The sequence below is a fragment of the Papilio polytes genome, unplaced genomic scaffold, assembly GCF_000836215.1.
Source record: "Papilio polytes unplaced genomic scaffold, Ppol_1.0 DF822067.1, whole genome shotgun sequence".
NCBI classification, from domain to species: Eukaryota; Metazoa; Arthropoda; class Insecta; order Lepidoptera; family Papilionidae; genus Papilio; species Papilio polytes.
This window is the reverse complement of record NW_013527137.1, coordinates 3,420,416-3,436,775: the sequence shown is the minus strand read 5'-3', so window position 1 is coordinate 3,436,775 and position 16,360 is coordinate 3,420,416. Positions and strand designations below refer to the sequence as shown.

General features: G+C 33.1%; 3 protein-coding genes across 4 annotated transcripts in view; 2 read left to right on the top strand and 1 right to left on the bottom strand.

The window, feature by feature from the left end:
* LOC106106846 (RAD50-interacting protein 1) overlaps positions 1 to 4,845 on the bottom strand; it is a 7,308-nt gene extending 2,463 nt beyond the window's left edge. The window contains exons 1-10 of the mRNA XM_013287505.1: positions 4,162 to 4,845; positions 3,667 to 3,822; positions 3,334 to 3,506; positions 2,814 to 3,025; positions 2,455 to 2,701; positions 2,046 to 2,223; positions 1,330 to 1,519; positions 665 to 800; positions 300 to 449; positions 225 to 232 (exon numbers count right to left, since the gene is read on the bottom strand). Coding sequence (XP_013142959.1) covers positions 225 to 232; positions 300 to 449; positions 665 to 800; positions 1,330 to 1,519; positions 2,046 to 2,223; positions 2,455 to 2,701; positions 2,814 to 3,025; positions 3,334 to 3,506; positions 3,667 to 3,822; positions 4,162 to 4,604 — 1,893 coding nt within the window. The 5' untranslated portion in view covers positions 4,605 to 4,845. The remainder of the gene's footprint in view (positions 1 to 224; positions 233 to 299; positions 450 to 664; positions 801 to 1,329; positions 1,520 to 2,045; positions 2,224 to 2,454; positions 2,702 to 2,813; positions 3,026 to 3,333; positions 3,507 to 3,666; positions 3,823 to 4,161) is intronic.
* A 136-nt stretch (positions 4,846 to 4,981) lies between these two features.
* Positions 4,982 to 6,360, top strand: LOC106107363 (26S proteasome non-ATPase regulatory subunit 10-like). The gene is made up of 4 exons (XM_013288198.1): positions 4,982 to 5,239; positions 5,319 to 5,564; positions 5,694 to 5,863; positions 6,192 to 6,360. Exons 1-4 carry the CDS (start codon positions 5,138 to 5,140, stop codon positions 6,340 to 6,342), a joined length of 669 nt encoding a protein of 222 aa, XP_013143652.1. The 5' UTR covers positions 4,982 to 5,137; the 3' UTR covers positions 6,343 to 6,360.
* A 455-nt stretch (positions 6,361 to 6,815) lies between these two features.
* Positions 6,816 to 16,077, top strand: LOC106107336 (lysophospholipid acyltransferase 2). 2 transcript variants are annotated; one of them, XM_013288158.1, is made up of 11 exons: positions 6,816 to 7,065; positions 7,293 to 7,391; positions 7,782 to 7,921; positions 9,971 to 10,048; positions 10,251 to 10,342; positions 11,168 to 11,409; positions 11,893 to 12,025; positions 13,266 to 13,486; positions 14,464 to 14,664; positions 14,958 to 15,109; positions 15,299 to 16,077. In XM_013288158.1, exons 2-11 carry the CDS (start codon positions 7,305 to 7,307, stop codon positions 15,474 to 15,476), a joined length of 1,524 nt encoding a protein of 507 aa, XP_013143612.1. In that variant the 5' UTR covers positions 6,816 to 7,065; positions 7,293 to 7,304; the 3' UTR covers positions 15,477 to 16,077. The 2 variants fall into 2 exon arrangements, with proteins under 2 accessions (XP_013143612.1, XP_013143611.1); XM_013288157.1 differs by having other exon boundaries at positions 6,816 to 7,208.
* The last annotated feature ends 283 nt before the right edge of the window (positions 16,078 to 16,360 follow it).

The window sequence follows — 16,360 nt, the reverse complement described above, 5'->3', positions numbered from 1 at the left end:
ATTTAGTTTTAATTTTTATTGAAATACTAGCTTTCACCCGCGACTCCGTCTGCATCGAAATAAAAAAAACAAAAGTGAGTAACCTACCAGTAGCAGTAACCTACGTGTCCAACAACAAACATCCATCCATATAAACTATTACACATTTATATTAGTAAGATAAGAGCAAGAGCACGATCTGCTTTCCATGAGCTGATGACCAACCCAACTAACTTCATTTGTACAATTTCATCTGATTAGCAATACTTGTAAATTGTTGAGTTAAATTAAATTTTCATTGATAACAATAAACTTCTAACTAGTGAGTAAATAAAGATATAAATTTACCGTCTCCAGGGTAACGGGTGGTTCACTTGCTACAGAATTCTGACGTGACATTTCGTTGAGAGCCAACATCTTAGCTTTGAACTCCAACTCATTTATAGACATCGATTGAAAGCTATCATCCGCTGTAAAAAAAACAATTCAAACATTACTTTTTTTTATTAAATTTTAATGTACATTTAACAACAAAAGATATCAAATATCATTTTAAAACTTACAAAACCTAATGATATTTTACTTCTATGCTGATTTACTTTTCTAAATTGTAGAATGCTTAGACCGGAGTAGGTCTGCCTAGAAAATGTTTTCATTAACTAATATCGATTTTCCTAAATTTTACCTGTTGTGGATTTTTCCAATGTCTCTTCAGGTTCCTCCTCAACGGTGACGTCAGCAGAGATCACTTCCTCATCTCTGTGCTGCTGCTGCGTGAAGTTATAGAACTGACGCCGGTAGAAATGCAACTGCAAGTAATGCTGTAAACAACCCGAAAATAAGTCAACATTGAATACTAGCTCCTTAACTAAGATATTAATAACAAATAACACCAAATACAGCCAACTCGGACGGATCAAAGATGTTAATATCAGTAATTATATTATTGAGTTTCTACAAATTATTCCTACAAGTTATTTAGAAATAACTATAACTACGAGTATTTAATGTCATTAGTAATAAATGCCTCTTGTCTCCAATCCCGTTGCATCTAAAACTATGATTTGCACAGCAACTTTAATTCAAAATTTAAAATATTTTATATATAAAAATAGCCTTCGCCCTCGATCCCGTCTGCACGGACATAAAACAAAAACAAAAGTAAGTAGCCTATATATTGTCCCAGACTATCCTCCACATCTGTGCCAAATTTAGTCGAGAGAGAGTAACATTGATCCATAAACGGAATAATTAGTATCCTATGTCCGTCTCCTGGCTCTAAGCTACCTCCTCACCAATTTTCAGCCATCGGTAAAGTAGATATATGAAGAATTGTGTAAAAGTAGTGACCAGGGAGTGCGCCCACTGCAGCAGCACGGTGCGCGTGTAGTGCGCCGCGTTGAGCACGGCGAGCAGCGCGTGCGGGCCCGCGCCCAGCAACGCCGCCGGCCGCAGCTCGCGCAGCGCCGCGCCCAGCAGCTGCGTCAGCCGCACGCGCCACTCCTCTATCAGCTCCAGCTGCAGCTCCACGAACTGCAGCCTGCGACAATACTGCCCTGCAATACTTACTCTATCTCCCCTACAATACTTACTCTTTCTTACTGTATGGGCTAAAACATGAATAATTATTATAATACACAGCATATGATTTGATACTCATGCGACCAAATAATTCTGTCTAACGTAGAGTCGTAGATAGAACGTGGTAGAGCCCGCTTTAACATCTTCGCACGAATGGGTCAGCTCGCCCGGTGCAATACCACGACCACACAGAAGACAGACGTGAAGTGGAAGCAATTTCGCGTTTCGTCTGATGAGTGTGGTGCCGGTCGCTCAGCTTTAGTCCCTTTTCCTTCCTACCCTTTCTCTTATACGAAAAGTATGGGGAGAGAACGTGGGTTCGATGGTGCAGGATACGCATAGGAAGGGGAAACATCCTCTTTATGTGCGTCTCCTCCTCCGTCAACAAAAGGCAACACAATAAAATTACAAGACATATTGAAACTTGCTGTATCCTAATTTGTTTGACAAAGATGAAAAAATTACATTGCAAACTGGTGACGTACCTATGACCGGGCTGCGGTAGCATTGCGTATCTATCTTCAATGGTCTTGAGGAGCGAGATGAACCAGTCGGCGCAGCGCGGCACCCACAGCGCCGCGCCCACCGCCACGCCCGCGCCCGCCGCCACCGGCTCGCACCACTGCGCGCTCTCCAGCGCATCGTCCATCTTTGTGAGCGCATCTATATCACAACCGACATTTTAACAACGCAGAAATAAAACACATATTGAAGTTATAAATCATACTAATATTATAAATGAAAAGAAACTAGCCGTGTAAGACTAACCGACTTTTATTCGTACAGATACATTTATAAACTAAGTTTTTTTTCCGAATCTGATTTCAAATGTTCAAACAATTGTAACTTTAGGTGGAACACCTCTAGTTTCCCCAACTATATATGATTACTTACATTTCTTCTCCACAGCTATCCAGCGAACAAAATGCTCCGCTTTGGTAAGCACATGTAGTGCCATATTCAAAGGGTAACCAGTAATGCTCTGCAGTTCTCGATGGAAGCCTAGAGTCTCGTCAACCGCGTGAGCGAAAGCAGCATCTACGTCTGCTATCTCGCCTTTGGTCCCTTGAGATATGTACAATCCTAGAACTGTATGTAGTCTCTCCGCAGCAAATGATATTAGACCATTATTGAATTCATCCTATAATAAAAAAGATTTATGTACATTCATATATTCGATAAGCGTAAATATAAAGCTGCTTCTACACATTTATTTGCATTATGGAAATTTAATAAAAATGTATACTAGTTACCACAACATTATGACTGAGTTCTAGTTTATCAGCTACTGGTTGCACATGGTCATTGACAAACTTCCGATGGTCCTTTATCCAAGTAAGTGTTTGTGTTAAGAACCATTCGGGCCTGTCGATGCGCGCTGTCTGACGTGTACCCGTAAAATGAAATTGAAACCTCTTTTTTAAAGGTCGAAGCATAATCCTCACAGGCAGACTTGTTTGAGAACCTGAAATTTTTTTTAATCTTGAAAATCTAAAATCAAATGTAATACAAAAATGTATCTTATATGTATCTTAAAATTTCTTATTTTATGGTGACAAACCAACAAATGGTCACTGCAAATCATGTAAATATGGAAGTGATTACTGCCCATGGACTTTTTCAGTAACTTATCTGAGTTGCCTATCTTAATTCAATAGACAAATGGATGCACATAAATAGTATTTCCCCTATATGTAACAACATATTTAATTCATTGGAATGGGATTGAGATATATATACAGTAGATATTACATCATAAGGTCATATATGTACCTGAACTCAAATCCTCTAAGTTACTAATAGGTATTAAATCCTCTGGTTCTTGTATAATAAACAAATATCTAGTAAGATTACTAAATTTCATCAGCACATCTTTAGACGGTTGAGAAGTCTCTGATGCTGAGGTGATAGGCCACTTTAATACTTTTAAAACATCTTCATAATGCCTTTAAAAAAATACAAACAATACAATAACACAATTAGGAGATCACAATAAAATAAGATTTCAATTATTTTCTTTAAAAAAAAAGTTGTATAGATAAATAAGTACTGTCCTTAGCACATCACTATCATCTTTAAAATGACAAAAAAATGTCTATTACTTACTTGGTAAAGTTTTCTTTTAAAATATTATGCCAGTAATGTTTATATTCCTTGGTGTAAGCAGCTAGATGTACCTGCGTGTTGTCTCTGCACATGTCCTTCAGCTCCCCATACAGTTGAATTAACTGCTCATTGTCACGGCATTGTTTCATTTGACGACTAAATAAAATGACAAACATTATGAAGTGTTAACATATACAACAGAATTGTATTGGTGGTTGCTTAATGATTGTTTGACCTAATTCATTATGCACTTCTCTACATTAATGGTGTAAAATTTCACATTGATCTGTGTAAGCAATATTTCTAATTTACAGTACAGTTTTCGATACACATAATCACATAATGAGCTCAAAATTTTCTATTTACTGAATGCATACCCATGACAAATGCATTTAGATTTTTTCAATGTTGACAAACAAATTTTAGACCAAACTTTGAAATGTAGGAACTTACGCTAACTTATTCTTCAATGATCCTACAAAATTATACACTTACCTTAACTCATCAAGCTTTTCAAATGATTTAAAATATAATAACACCCCTTCTAGTTTGCTAATAGTAGAAAATCTTTTGTCAAGTTCATCTCTAAAAGATTCAGTTTTGCTAAGAAATTCATTAATCTTTGTCTTTAAATTTACACTCTTGTTTTTAATGTCTGTTATTTGATTTATATTTGCTTCAGCATTTCGAATAGTCGCCGAATGTTTGGCGGACGCTTGATCATTATCAAGGCCTTTAGTGGGCGATAATTGTGCTGTCTGATTTGTATTACTTATGTTAGAAAAGTGAGCTATGCAATTTTCAAGTTGCTTTTTTTTACGCTGCAGTTCTTGTTCAAATTCGTAAGCATCTTCTAAATTGTTAATATCTGAGCCGATTCTGCTGTTCAGTTTGTGGATAAGATCGACTTTATCATCGGTTGATAATGTAGACGTCATATTGTACAATTTTAAGTCATCATTTCATTTTCATAAAGAAATTTGAATATAGATGCTACAAAGACCAAAACATATATGGTTTGAGAGCGTTACAAGACAATTATTTACTGCAGAACAAAATAATCTATAACAAATATTGAATTGATTGTTAAACTTGTTATTCTCCAATTGAACATGAATATTGATTTATATTTTACTTTACGCTTCGCCTCATCACTTTAATAGTTTGACATTGACAATGACATATTGACGTAACGATGGTTTGGTTACTGGTCAGGGTACTCAGTCAGCAGATAAAACCTAATGAATTGTATGTATTAATAAGTAGCAACACTAATAATTGTCAAATAGTCAAATGTATTATCTATGTCAATGATTTTTATAAAAACAAACTTGAGGATTCGAGAATGACAAACATTTTTTCAAACCAAAACTTATATTTGTAATATTTGTTTGTAAGCCAGTAGTTGAACAAGCAATAAATCAAAAATAAGTGTACGATTGTATTGATATAATAAAGTTTATCGTCAAAAATGTCTATTGGCACTGTTTACGAAACAGCCTACAAAGGAGATTTTAATCAAGTTAAAGTTAAAATAGATAATGATAAGTCCTTAATTGAAACACCCGATTCGGTAAATAATTTGATTTTATTTATTATTTTATAAAAGTGAATTTGTGGGGAATATAATGTCTCCTAACATTTTTTTCCAGAATGGCAGACTTCTTATTCATTGGGCTGCATTAGGCGGTAACAAACATTTAGTCGATTATTTAATTGAATTAGGATCACCTATAAATCCTGTTGATGACACGAATAGTAGTCCTATTACATTAGCTGCATCAGCAGGTAGATATGATGTTGTTAAATTGCTAATTGATAAAGGTGCCAATGTAAACCATAAAACATATCGTGGACAAACACCTCTCCATTATGCATCTTCAAAGGGACACAAAGAGGTAAATAAATAACATCCATTAAAGTTTATAAACTTTTTAAAACTATTGATAACATTTTATATTATAATTTAAATTAAACATTTCTGTAATGTTCTAAGCAATTTTATTATGGTGATTATATTGTTATAGATTGTTAAACTGCTAATAGATTCTGATGCTAGGGTCAATGAAGTTGATGAACTGAGAGCAACGCCACTGCATAGAGCTGCCGCTCAAGGCAGAAGCAGTATTGTAGAATTACTTTTGGAAAGTCCCTCAATCATTGTTGATCTCTGTGATTCTACAGGATGTACGGCTTTGTAAGTATTTCATTCATTTCAGACACTTTAAAATATCTAAATCATTCATCAATAGGACATGGTAATAACAAGGGCAAATCCTAAATGAGAAAATCATATCTTCATTTAGATTATTCTAAACATTTAGATCTCAGAATTATCCACACTGTTGTATCATGTGTTATATATGCTCAGGTCAATACTGCTTATATTATCATCTACAAAGCATCTTAACACATTTAATAGTCCAAGTAAATATCAATATGTTAAAAAGGGTTTGTTACAGTTTTTTAATAACTATTTTTACTAAATCTTGTTTTTGTTGTTTAAACATTTTAACATGTTTCAGACATCTCGCCTGTGAGGAAGAAAGAGAAGCAGTGGCCTGTATGTTGGTTAAAGCTGGGGCAAGTTTTAGTATAAAAAATAAAGAAGAAAAAACACCACTTGATTTATGTTCTAACAAACTGAAAAATATGTTGCACAATCTATTGGAATAAAAATAAATTGCAAATTCATTCTTCATTTTTTTTACGTAGATCAAGTTGTATACTGAAGTCTTTGTTTTATTTTGCTGTATTTTATTATGGAATTACTCATTTCGGAAATAACTTTTGCAATTTTACAATCAACAATTTTCACTACATAGATTGGAATTTATTATGGCAATACCAATTTGATTAATGACAAGCAAATACTGACAGCTTGTCACATCAGTGTAACCAGATTCATTAAAGTCCTGTGATTTTAGCAGAATTGATTCCGATTGTTTTTAATATAATAATAATAATAATCATTTAATTCAGACGTTAAAGATTTTAAAATTAATTCTAAATAAAAATGGTTTCAATAAAATCTTAAAAAGCCTATGCAAATCTTATTAACGTTTAATGTGTGGAGGGTTTTTTTCTCAACTTAATTTTACACATATATGTCAGATTTTTTCTTGTCAGGCTGATTTTTAGATGCGATGGTCACACTCACCAACTTGCCATATATTTACCTACATTATAAAGTAATTGTAAATGTAATTTTAATTTAATCGGTTGTTTTGTCACTCTGTGCTAACTGTGTTTTTTGTGTATTGTTTACCATTAATTTGTTACGTATAAGTAATTAGTTGGTTCAAACAAATCTTCGCTCAACATTATTATGTAGAGTTGATCAGGTTCATACCAAATGCAAACTAGATTTACCTGTACCTGTACGTCAGTCGTTTCAAAGTAGGTGTGATGCTGTATTAGCATCATCTTTTTAACATTAAAACTGGTGTAAATGAAATAAACTTGTGATATGTTTTGTAACAAGACAGGGTACCTGGCCTTTGTAAATTGAGTGTTCGGAGAGATAATTAACAGAATATATCGTAAGAAGAAATTATAATCAATCAATATCACATTGTTATTTTTTAAATAAACAACTTCTAAGCATTCTGCGTTGTTTCTTACAGAAAACAATATAAATGATGTCGGCGTCATACTACGACTACTACGATGGTAGCAAATTGTTTCTATTCATTTCAAGTAGAATTGGTCTGCCTATAGATCTTGTAAGTATTATACTATTACTTGAATTGTTGATAGCACTTGAATGTATCATGTAGGTATCACTCAAATTGTATCAGTCTATTTTTATAGACTGTGTAGTGCATAGTACTGCACATTTAAAATATGTAGAATAGATATATCAGTGTGTTTTTATACAATCATGATCAATTTCATTGATTTTGTCTATTATTCATTTACCACATCAAAATCTTACATATAACAGAATGCTGCTTTGCTTTTAATTGTACAAAATGGGTCAGCCTAGTTTAAAAAAAAAGGAAATTTTTACATATCTCAATTGTTATTGTTTTGATGGTCAAACTTAAATTTTAGAACAAACAAACAGCACACAGTTTTATTAATATCATATTGTCATGTTTTCCTTCCATTAGGTTAATTTTTTGGTAGCACAAGTAGCAGCACTATGCCTGGCCAGACTATTTCGGAAACCATTGCGACTAGCTTCACCAGAATTTCGTCATTCTGTGTGCCTTGTTATAGGTTTGCTAATGGGATATTTCTGCTTTGGAAAGTAAGTTCAGCTTTTAGATTTTTTTAATCATAAAAATATGATTTATTACATTTGCCTGCAAGCTATAAACTAGATGTAAATGTTTGGTTTTTATATAATATTATATCTATGGGCATGCCACTAATTTATGTTTTAAAATGTTCATATACAATATAAATATATCACTTGATTTAACTATTAGGTTCATGTGTCAGAATTTCCAGTCTTTAAAAATTTGTCTTCCATACAAGCAATACCTTGTAACATATACAGTATAGATATAGACAATTATGCCATATCATATCATGAATAATATCAATGTAGCAAATTTTATCAATTGTAGTATATAACTATCGTCACATTCTCCACAGCAGAATGACTATGTCAATTGATGGCAATAAAAGTCTATTGTATTGCTATGAATGTGAACCACAAGTGCCATGCGTCATTCATTTCTTGTGCAAATACTTATTCGCAATTTGATTTCTTATCTTTAATTTATCAATTGATTTTTAGCTATCAAACTGCCAAACTCAGAGTAGTAAGGAAGATCTCATTTAGGGAGACCTTTTATCCAGAGTTATTACCAAAGATGTACACTAAAAGACTGTTTAATTGGCTATTAAAGAACTCTGTGTATTGCCACATCTTGTAAGGCAAATTCATTGCTGTAAGATGAAGGAAATTTGAAACTGATTATTTAAATACATATTTATTATTAATTTATAGCCTTGCTTAATAATTCAGCGCTTATCGTGCATAGTGAAGCAAAATGCGCGTGACCCTATAAAAATACTTCCGTTAATACAAATTTTTGAGTCCCCTTCTATAGAACTTTCCTATAAAAGTCCAAAATATATTAAAAAGATTTTCTTGTTTTAGCATTTAAATATTTTGGCTGTTAGATTGTCTTTAATTTTATTTAACTGCATTTAATTAAGAAAAGAATATCATCTATAGTAAGAAATAAGTAAAAAAATGTATATTAGTTTTATTATATCAAAACACCTTGTGCAAGGATAATCTTTGTATCTCTGACCCACGCGCGTTTACGACTTGATAATTAAGTTTTTTGTTCGGAATCACGTCATTAATAGTAATAATTGTGACAGCAATCAACTTATAATTAGATATCAATACACATGCATTGTGCTAACATGTCTTGATATGAGTCGAGGACGTACATGGATGCATAATTTTACAATATGTAGTAACACTGCAAAAATATTATTACAAAAGCAATAACACCTAAATTCCAGTTTATAAAATATTTTTCTTAAATTTATTAAGGGGCTTTGTTGCAATGCGACCATACCACCCCATAAGTCTTCTAATTCTAATTAATGACACATCTGTATATCTTAAATTATTTCCTAAACGAATGTTGGCCAACTTAGAACACCATCTGTCTGGACGGGTAACAGGATATTATTAATTCGACCGACATTAAGCCCTAAAGCCTAAAAATGATGTAGCCTAAAGCGTTCGCTCTCGACATACTCCAATGCTTTTTGGATGTCTTCCATCATATTATTAAAATTATAAACTACTAGCTTTCGCCCGCGACTCTGACCGCGTGCATTAAAATAAACTAAGTAGCCACATAGTTCTTTCAGACTATACTCTTACATCCATGCCAAATTTCGATATCTGTTCAGCCGTTTAGGCTACAAACTCTAACAAACATCCATCCATCCATCTAAACTTTCGCATTTATGATATTAGTAAGATGTTATATATACTTCGTTGAATTAAAAGAAAAACTTTTAAACTTCGCAAGCTACTACGCCTTAACGAAAACGTGTGATAATTTAAAATATGCGAGTAATTGTTATAAGAACTGCACATTATTTTGGAGATTTATTCCAGATAGCGATAAAGTTGATAAAAATATAAAACATTAATGGGAAGGAATAATATAAAAATACATAAATACTTATCAAATAGAGACCATTTTAATATTAAACTTTTTTTTTAACACAGTTAAAGAACACCTTTGAGGTGGCGTGCCCATAGTTATTAAATCATCTAGCTTCGATTTGCATTTAAGTTTTTTCCCTTTTTTTTCAGACAAGCGGTCCATTTATCAATTTTACCGATGTTAAGTTTCATACTATTAAAGACGCTACCTCATCGCATCATGGGAAAGTATGTAATTTCTTGAATAATTTTTAAACAGAGAATCTATAATTTAAGATAAAACCTTGAAAATAAAATTTACAGTCACAGTAAGAATCTATTTCGTCAAATCTACTGTTCTTGATTCTTCTAACTTATTAATTAACTGATATTTAGATTTGTAACGCTAATTTCAAAAACGTATCAACTAATATTAAGAATGTTTTTGTAGTGTAATATTGACGACGTCAATGTTATATTTATCCTGTCTCCACTTACATCGGCAGCTGTATCATACGGCGAATTACTCACTAGATATAACAGGTACGTATATTTGACGTGAATTGTATTCATTGATAATAATGTTATTATGCAATGACGCATCGTATGATCGCTTGGAGGGGTCTATTTCAACAGTAGACTATTGAGATGATGGATAAACATTGTCTTGTTATTGTAACCCAAGGGAATAAGTTCCCGTATGAAAAATCTTATTCATACTCAAGGAATTTGTTTAGTATTAAATTATGTTTTTATGATGATTAGTTTATTTTTTAAGTGATGATAAAAAGTCGAACACAGTTGGGGTAAATGGTATAGTAATTGCATCTTTAATGCTTGGTTTCTGAAGTTCCCGCTTATTTTGACATTACCTAGCGATTCATAAATGTCAGATTGACCTAAGATTCAATGGAGTAAAACTCACGTTACGTGGTTCGGAAACGTATCTGGGAAACCGGCTATAAGTTATAGATTCAATGACGCGTATGTTTCTTTTGATAATTTACGTATGTTCTAAATGTAGAAAGTTGATTAACGTTTGTTGCTTTGTTTAGCGTATGAGTAACGCACCAAAACAATGTTTCTCTGCAACAGTGCTATATTACTTATTGGCAGTTCGGTAATCGCTTAGCGTTCTGTTTGAACAATTAACATGTAATGTATTGAAGTTACGTCAACTTGCATGCATGAGCGCAGCTTGTATCATTGATACAAATAACCTACGAACCGTACAACTATAGAAATATCGTCTAATAACTCGTGTACAGTCTAAAGTACTTATTTTTGATTACTTACATTTGTACCAAAACATTTTGTATTTATTTATATCCTCAATACATTACTTAAATTGACAAATCTTTTAACAAGGTCCACTAATGGTAATAACTCAGAGGGTCACGTCACTAGCGTATCTTCTACAAGACAATCTGCTTAAGAAAGAGATAAACTGCAACAATGCGAAAGGCGACGGTCCAGCTGCCAAAGTCGACAAGATACCTTCACCTCTGGAGTACTTTGCATACACACTCGCCTTCCAAACCCTCATGTGCGGCCCTGTCGTCTTCTACTCAGATTATATCAAATTTATCGAAAGTGCTCGTGTTGACGGGGTAAATATAGTAACCATATTTTTTTTATATTTAAAGCGAAATATATATGATTCAGCTAATATTATGTGACCGTTCTTACAAATGGACATCCAAAATTATAGAGATTTTAAGGTTGTTAGATATATAATAACAGTTTGAACTTTTTTTGAAGTGGAATATTTAAAGAATATTTTTAACTTTTATGTAAACTATACATTACATTAAAAATAAAATACACACACTGTTAATAAATGAGCAGCCTTATCATGATAATTTATTATTAACTGGATATTATTTCAAGGTTCACACAACTTAAGAACAAAATTGCATGTTGAAATCATAAATAGGAAAATTAATAAAATTTATTTTTTAAATTCTGACAGACAGGACAAAGCGGTAAATACCATTTTTCATTTTGCTACTGAAAACTAGTTAGTATTCAATGGATTTAGAGTTTTATGGTGTCGTGAAACATAAATTTATATATTTTATTATGAATTGCAGGTAGTGAAGGACAAATCGAATGAATCAGAGCCGTCGCCGCGGCGCGCCGTGCTGTTCAAGGTGGTTGGGTCAGTCGCCGCGGCCGTGCTCTACCTCACGTTGGCGCAGAAGTACCCTCTTACTGTTCTAGAAGGTGAGCGACATTGCTCATAACAAGGGTGTTTAATTAAATCATGTTAGCGGGCGCACATCTCAAACTAAACTATCGCACAATAGTTGTGCGATTGTCTATTTCGCAGTCAATTACTGTTAAGTTGCACAGATAAAAATCGATTAGCGCACCTTCATATAAGCTCATAGGAGTCAAAGCGAGACTAAACAGTGGTGCGATGAATTAGTTTCAAATGCGCGCACGGTCTAAAAGGGATTACGGAATTCCTTTTCTATTATAAGTGACGTTTGATACGGTTTATATGTTTTAGGTCTTTCAATCTATAAGCGTATCAGAAATGCATTATCGTGTAACCAAAAAATTTAAGTTAGCTTCCTAATTCGTTTGTATTTTTATTAGTTTTGTCGCATATAATCTTGTCATGCGTAATTTGATTAATTTGGTATGCAACATACATATTCGAAGTCTTACACATAAAGAACTTATATTTCGTGGCCAGAATTTATTAACATAATTATAACTATAACGTAGATAATGTAAAGCTTTTTAAGCAATTTTATTTCGATTTAGATTTTTTAAGTTAAAGGTGTAGGTTAAATATTCCAGGTTAATTAATTACTATGATTAATTAATTATAAAACTCTTTAAGAATAAAATTTTCGAATATACATTAGCAATTTTCAAGGCCGACTGTTTGCCTGGCGACATAAATTACAATTTATTTAAATTAAAGGTATTAACTAACACAAAAGTTATAAATAAAGTCATCCAGTTAATGTGAAACACGTGAACGTGAATGAAAAGGCAAAAAATTCTTTATAAAGTCAGCGGTTCGCATAGATAATAGTCTTGAAACAAAAAAACCCTATTTTTTTCCTGTTATAACATTTTAATGCGAAAATACTTTGATAGCTATCTCTATAATAACTTTAGAATAAAATTTTGAAAAATGCAATTGTAATTTGCTCAACTAAACTGGTATTATAGGAAATTGTACGTTATTTTTACTTGTAATTCGAAAATAATGATTGCAGTTTAGTAATTATTTCATAGGAATTCATATCTCCTTACAATATTATTGAATATCTACACTAATATTAAAAAAAAAAAATTATATTGTTAAATGTGTTGGAATGATTTAAAAAAAAATCTTTTAAAAAAATGATTAACAGGCTATGTTTTGTTTACTTTTTTCTAAATGGCCAAACTCGCGAGCAACAGCTAGCTAGTATGTTAAATAATGTATTTCCTTGTATTGTAGAACTAACAGACCCGACATCGGAGGTGTCGCGGTCGTGGTCCGCAGTGTACCTGCTGTGGTACGCCTACCTCTCCACGCTGGTGGTGAGGTGCAAGTACTACCACGCGTGGCTGCTCTCTGAAGCCATCTGCAACAACTCCGGCATGGGATTCAACGGTTACGAGGCCGATGGCACCCCCAAATGGGACAAGATGTCCAACATTGATGTCTTCGGATTTGAGGTAAAAAATAATGACCAATTGAAAAAAAATAGTAATACACTTATTTTTTTAAGCTGGTGCAAAATAAATTACACGCATTACATATTTTCTCAACCTGTTTGTACATCTGAGAGCAATTAAAAACTTGTTCAAAAGTAATGTACATCGATCTTACTAACTTACTTCTTACTAATATTATAAATGCGAAAGTTTAGATGGATGGATGGATGTTTGTTTGTTAGCGTTTGTAGCCTAAACGGCTGAACGGATCTCCATGAAATTTGGCACAGGTTTAGAGCATAGTCTAGAAGAACACATAGGATACTTTTTATCCCGGGAATAGTTACGGTTCCCGTGGGATTCATTAATTTAGTTTTTTAATGTTCACTCGATCATTCTGCAACGGTTCAACATATCTTATTGAAATTCGGCACAGATATAAAACAAAGTCTGGAGTACACATGGGATAAGCTTCATCCCAGAAAAATGTCCGGTTCGGTTCCCGAGGGATACGTAGCTTTTTGTAATTCATATAGTTCGTATGTTTTCTAATACCACGCGGGCGAAGTCGCGGGCAACAGCTCGTCTAACATATTTTTTCGCATTAGCTTTCGCTTGCGAATCTGTCCGCGTGAAATTAAAAAAGAAACATGTTCAATGTAAATAGCCTATGTGTTCATCCAGACTATGTTCTACATCTAGACCAAATTTTATCGAAATTCATTCAGCCGTTTAGGCTACAAACTCTAACATCCATCCATCCAAACTTTCGCATTTATAATATTAGTAAGATTACATTTTTTCCAATTTGTATTCTCTGTAATCTTTTTCCTTTCTTTCCTTTCCATCCTACCTTTCACCCTCACCCTTCCTTTCCATCCTACCTTTCACCCTCACCCTTCCTTTCTATCCTACCTATAGTACTAAAACTCTGTATACTACTTAGATAGTGATAGGATTTTCCTTTATATGTTTAATAATGTGTTTGTGTGCGTCAGTTCGCGGGCAACTTCCGCACGGCGGTGTCGAGCTGGAACCGCAACACGAACACGTGGCTGCGCAGCGTGGCGTACGCGCGCGGCGGCGGCGGGGCGGGCACGGCGCGCGTCTACGCGCTCTCCGCGCTCTGGCACGGCTTCCACCCCGGATACTATCTCACGTTCTTTGCTGGAGGACTATTTACTATCGCCGCTAAGAAGGTAATCAACAGTGATAGTTTTTTTTAACTACAAAAAAAAAATTTGTCCCTATAAATCTTTTTCAATAGGTCAGATATGATAAATTCCATTTTATTGCATTACAGCACAAGCGATAAAATCATTTAGAATTCTTAAAGGCAGTATTAAAATATGAAACACTCGATATATGGAAAAATATATAAAATTTTAATTTTTGGCAATTATACCTATATTAATAAGCCATACCGAGCAATAATGTAGTTATCATTGTCTGAGCTATGACCCAAAATTATACTGTTTCTATTTTTTTCCAGGTCCGCGCTGTGATTCGTCCTATGTTCTTAGACAGCAGACCTAAAAAGTTCTTCTACGACTCGCTGACGTTCATCACGACCCGCGTCGCCATGACCTACGCCACCGTGCCCTTTGTCCTGCTGCATCTGACGCCTAGCCTCGCATTTTACGGGTAAGATATTTATTAATTAATTCAATGAAAATTTTTACATATGAACTTACTTAAGACACCTAAAAATTCTAAAGTAACCAAGTAAAAGTAGTATCGCGGCTAAGATGAGTTTAGATAAATTGGATCCAAATACAACTTATATGATAACTAGAGCTTGATAAGAGACTTGTCTATTTATTTTATTTTCAGGAAATTTTACTACTCGTTACATTTTATTGCACTGGGCGCGTTATTACTGCCCAGTAAGTCAGGCAGTATGTCAACCAGCACGTCAACACACGAACTTCCGCCGATGTCTTCCAAAGGGAACAAGGACTTACAAACCGATACAAATGGTGACCTCAACGGTAAACTAAAAATATCCTAAAAGATGACATTTTTATATCTTTATAGCAATTCTTTTAAATATCTCACTAACATTTGCAGAAGTAACTTGCATTTATTTCTATTATGAATAACAAAGTATTATTTTTTCGTTTTTAATTATTTTTTATGTTATGGACAGCCATAGTTAAACCATATACTGGCTTTAGATATTTCGATAAATTGCACAAAACTAATTTTATTTATTACAATTCAAAATATAATATTTAATATCATTACATTCTTTACAAATGTAAAAATAGATGACGAATATATTACTATAAATTTAATTATACTTTCAATGGACTTCCAGATTTACATAGGTGAACAAATCATATTTTTTTACTAATAGTTGTGTGACTTTTAAGGTTTAATACGAGAAAGACATATTTTCGCGTCAAAGAAATACTAAACACAAAGAGAGGAGCCAATAGTTATGTTAAGCTTTGTAGATTTTTGTCTCTGTCACACAAAGCTACTTTTTATTCCAAAAAAATAGTGAAAGAGATGGCGCTCTACAAAAAAGTACTTTTCGTATTGTCTCCATCTAAATTTCGATTTGCAATATTTTTTGTTGCTTATATTTGTGACAAAATATTAACATGTTTAATTTTATAACAAAACATTAAATGAAAATGTTTATAGTTAAATTCATTTATTTATAATGTTACAGGTCCTTACAATATAAAATTAAATACAATTATATAACTATATTATACAAATCGACATATCAACAATCCACAAATAAAATCGATAGTTCATTAAAATGTATTTTTAAGGTTCTCATTTTATAATAAAAATTATGGTATAAGTATCTTTATTCATATATTTTATAATAGTTTTAAAGAAAGCCTATTAGAGAATGTTATGTTTTTGTTTTAAATATTA

What these genes read in the sequence shown, in the direction of transcription:
- LOC106107363 (XM_013288198.1), top strand. Translation starts at nt 5,138, where the DNA reads ATGTCTATTGGCACTGTTTACGAAACAGCCTACAAAGGAGATTTTAAT. An exon ending in TAATTGAAACACCCGATTCG is followed by an intron (nt 5,240 to 5,318) that starts GTAAATAATTTG and finishes ATTTTTTTCCAG; the next exon opens with AATGGCAGACTTCTTATTCA. An exon ending in TCTACAGGATGTACGGCTTT is followed by an intron (nt 5,864 to 6,191) that starts GTAAGTATTTCA and finishes AACATGTTTCAG; the next exon opens with ACATCTCGCCTGTGAGGAAG.
- LOC106107336 (XM_013288158.1), top strand. Translation starts at nt 7,305, where the DNA reads ATGATGTCGGCGTCATACTACGACTACTACGATGGTAGCAAATTGTTT. An exon ending in TTGGTCTGCCTATAGATCTT is followed by an intron (nt 7,392 to 7,781) that starts GTAAGTATTATA and finishes TCCTTCCATTAG; the next exon opens with GTTAATTTTTTGGTAGCACA. An exon ending in AAAGTGCTCGTGTTGACGGG is followed by an intron (nt 11,410 to 11,892) that starts GTAAATATAGTA and finishes TATGAATTGCAG; the next exon opens with GTAGTGAAGGACAAATCGAA.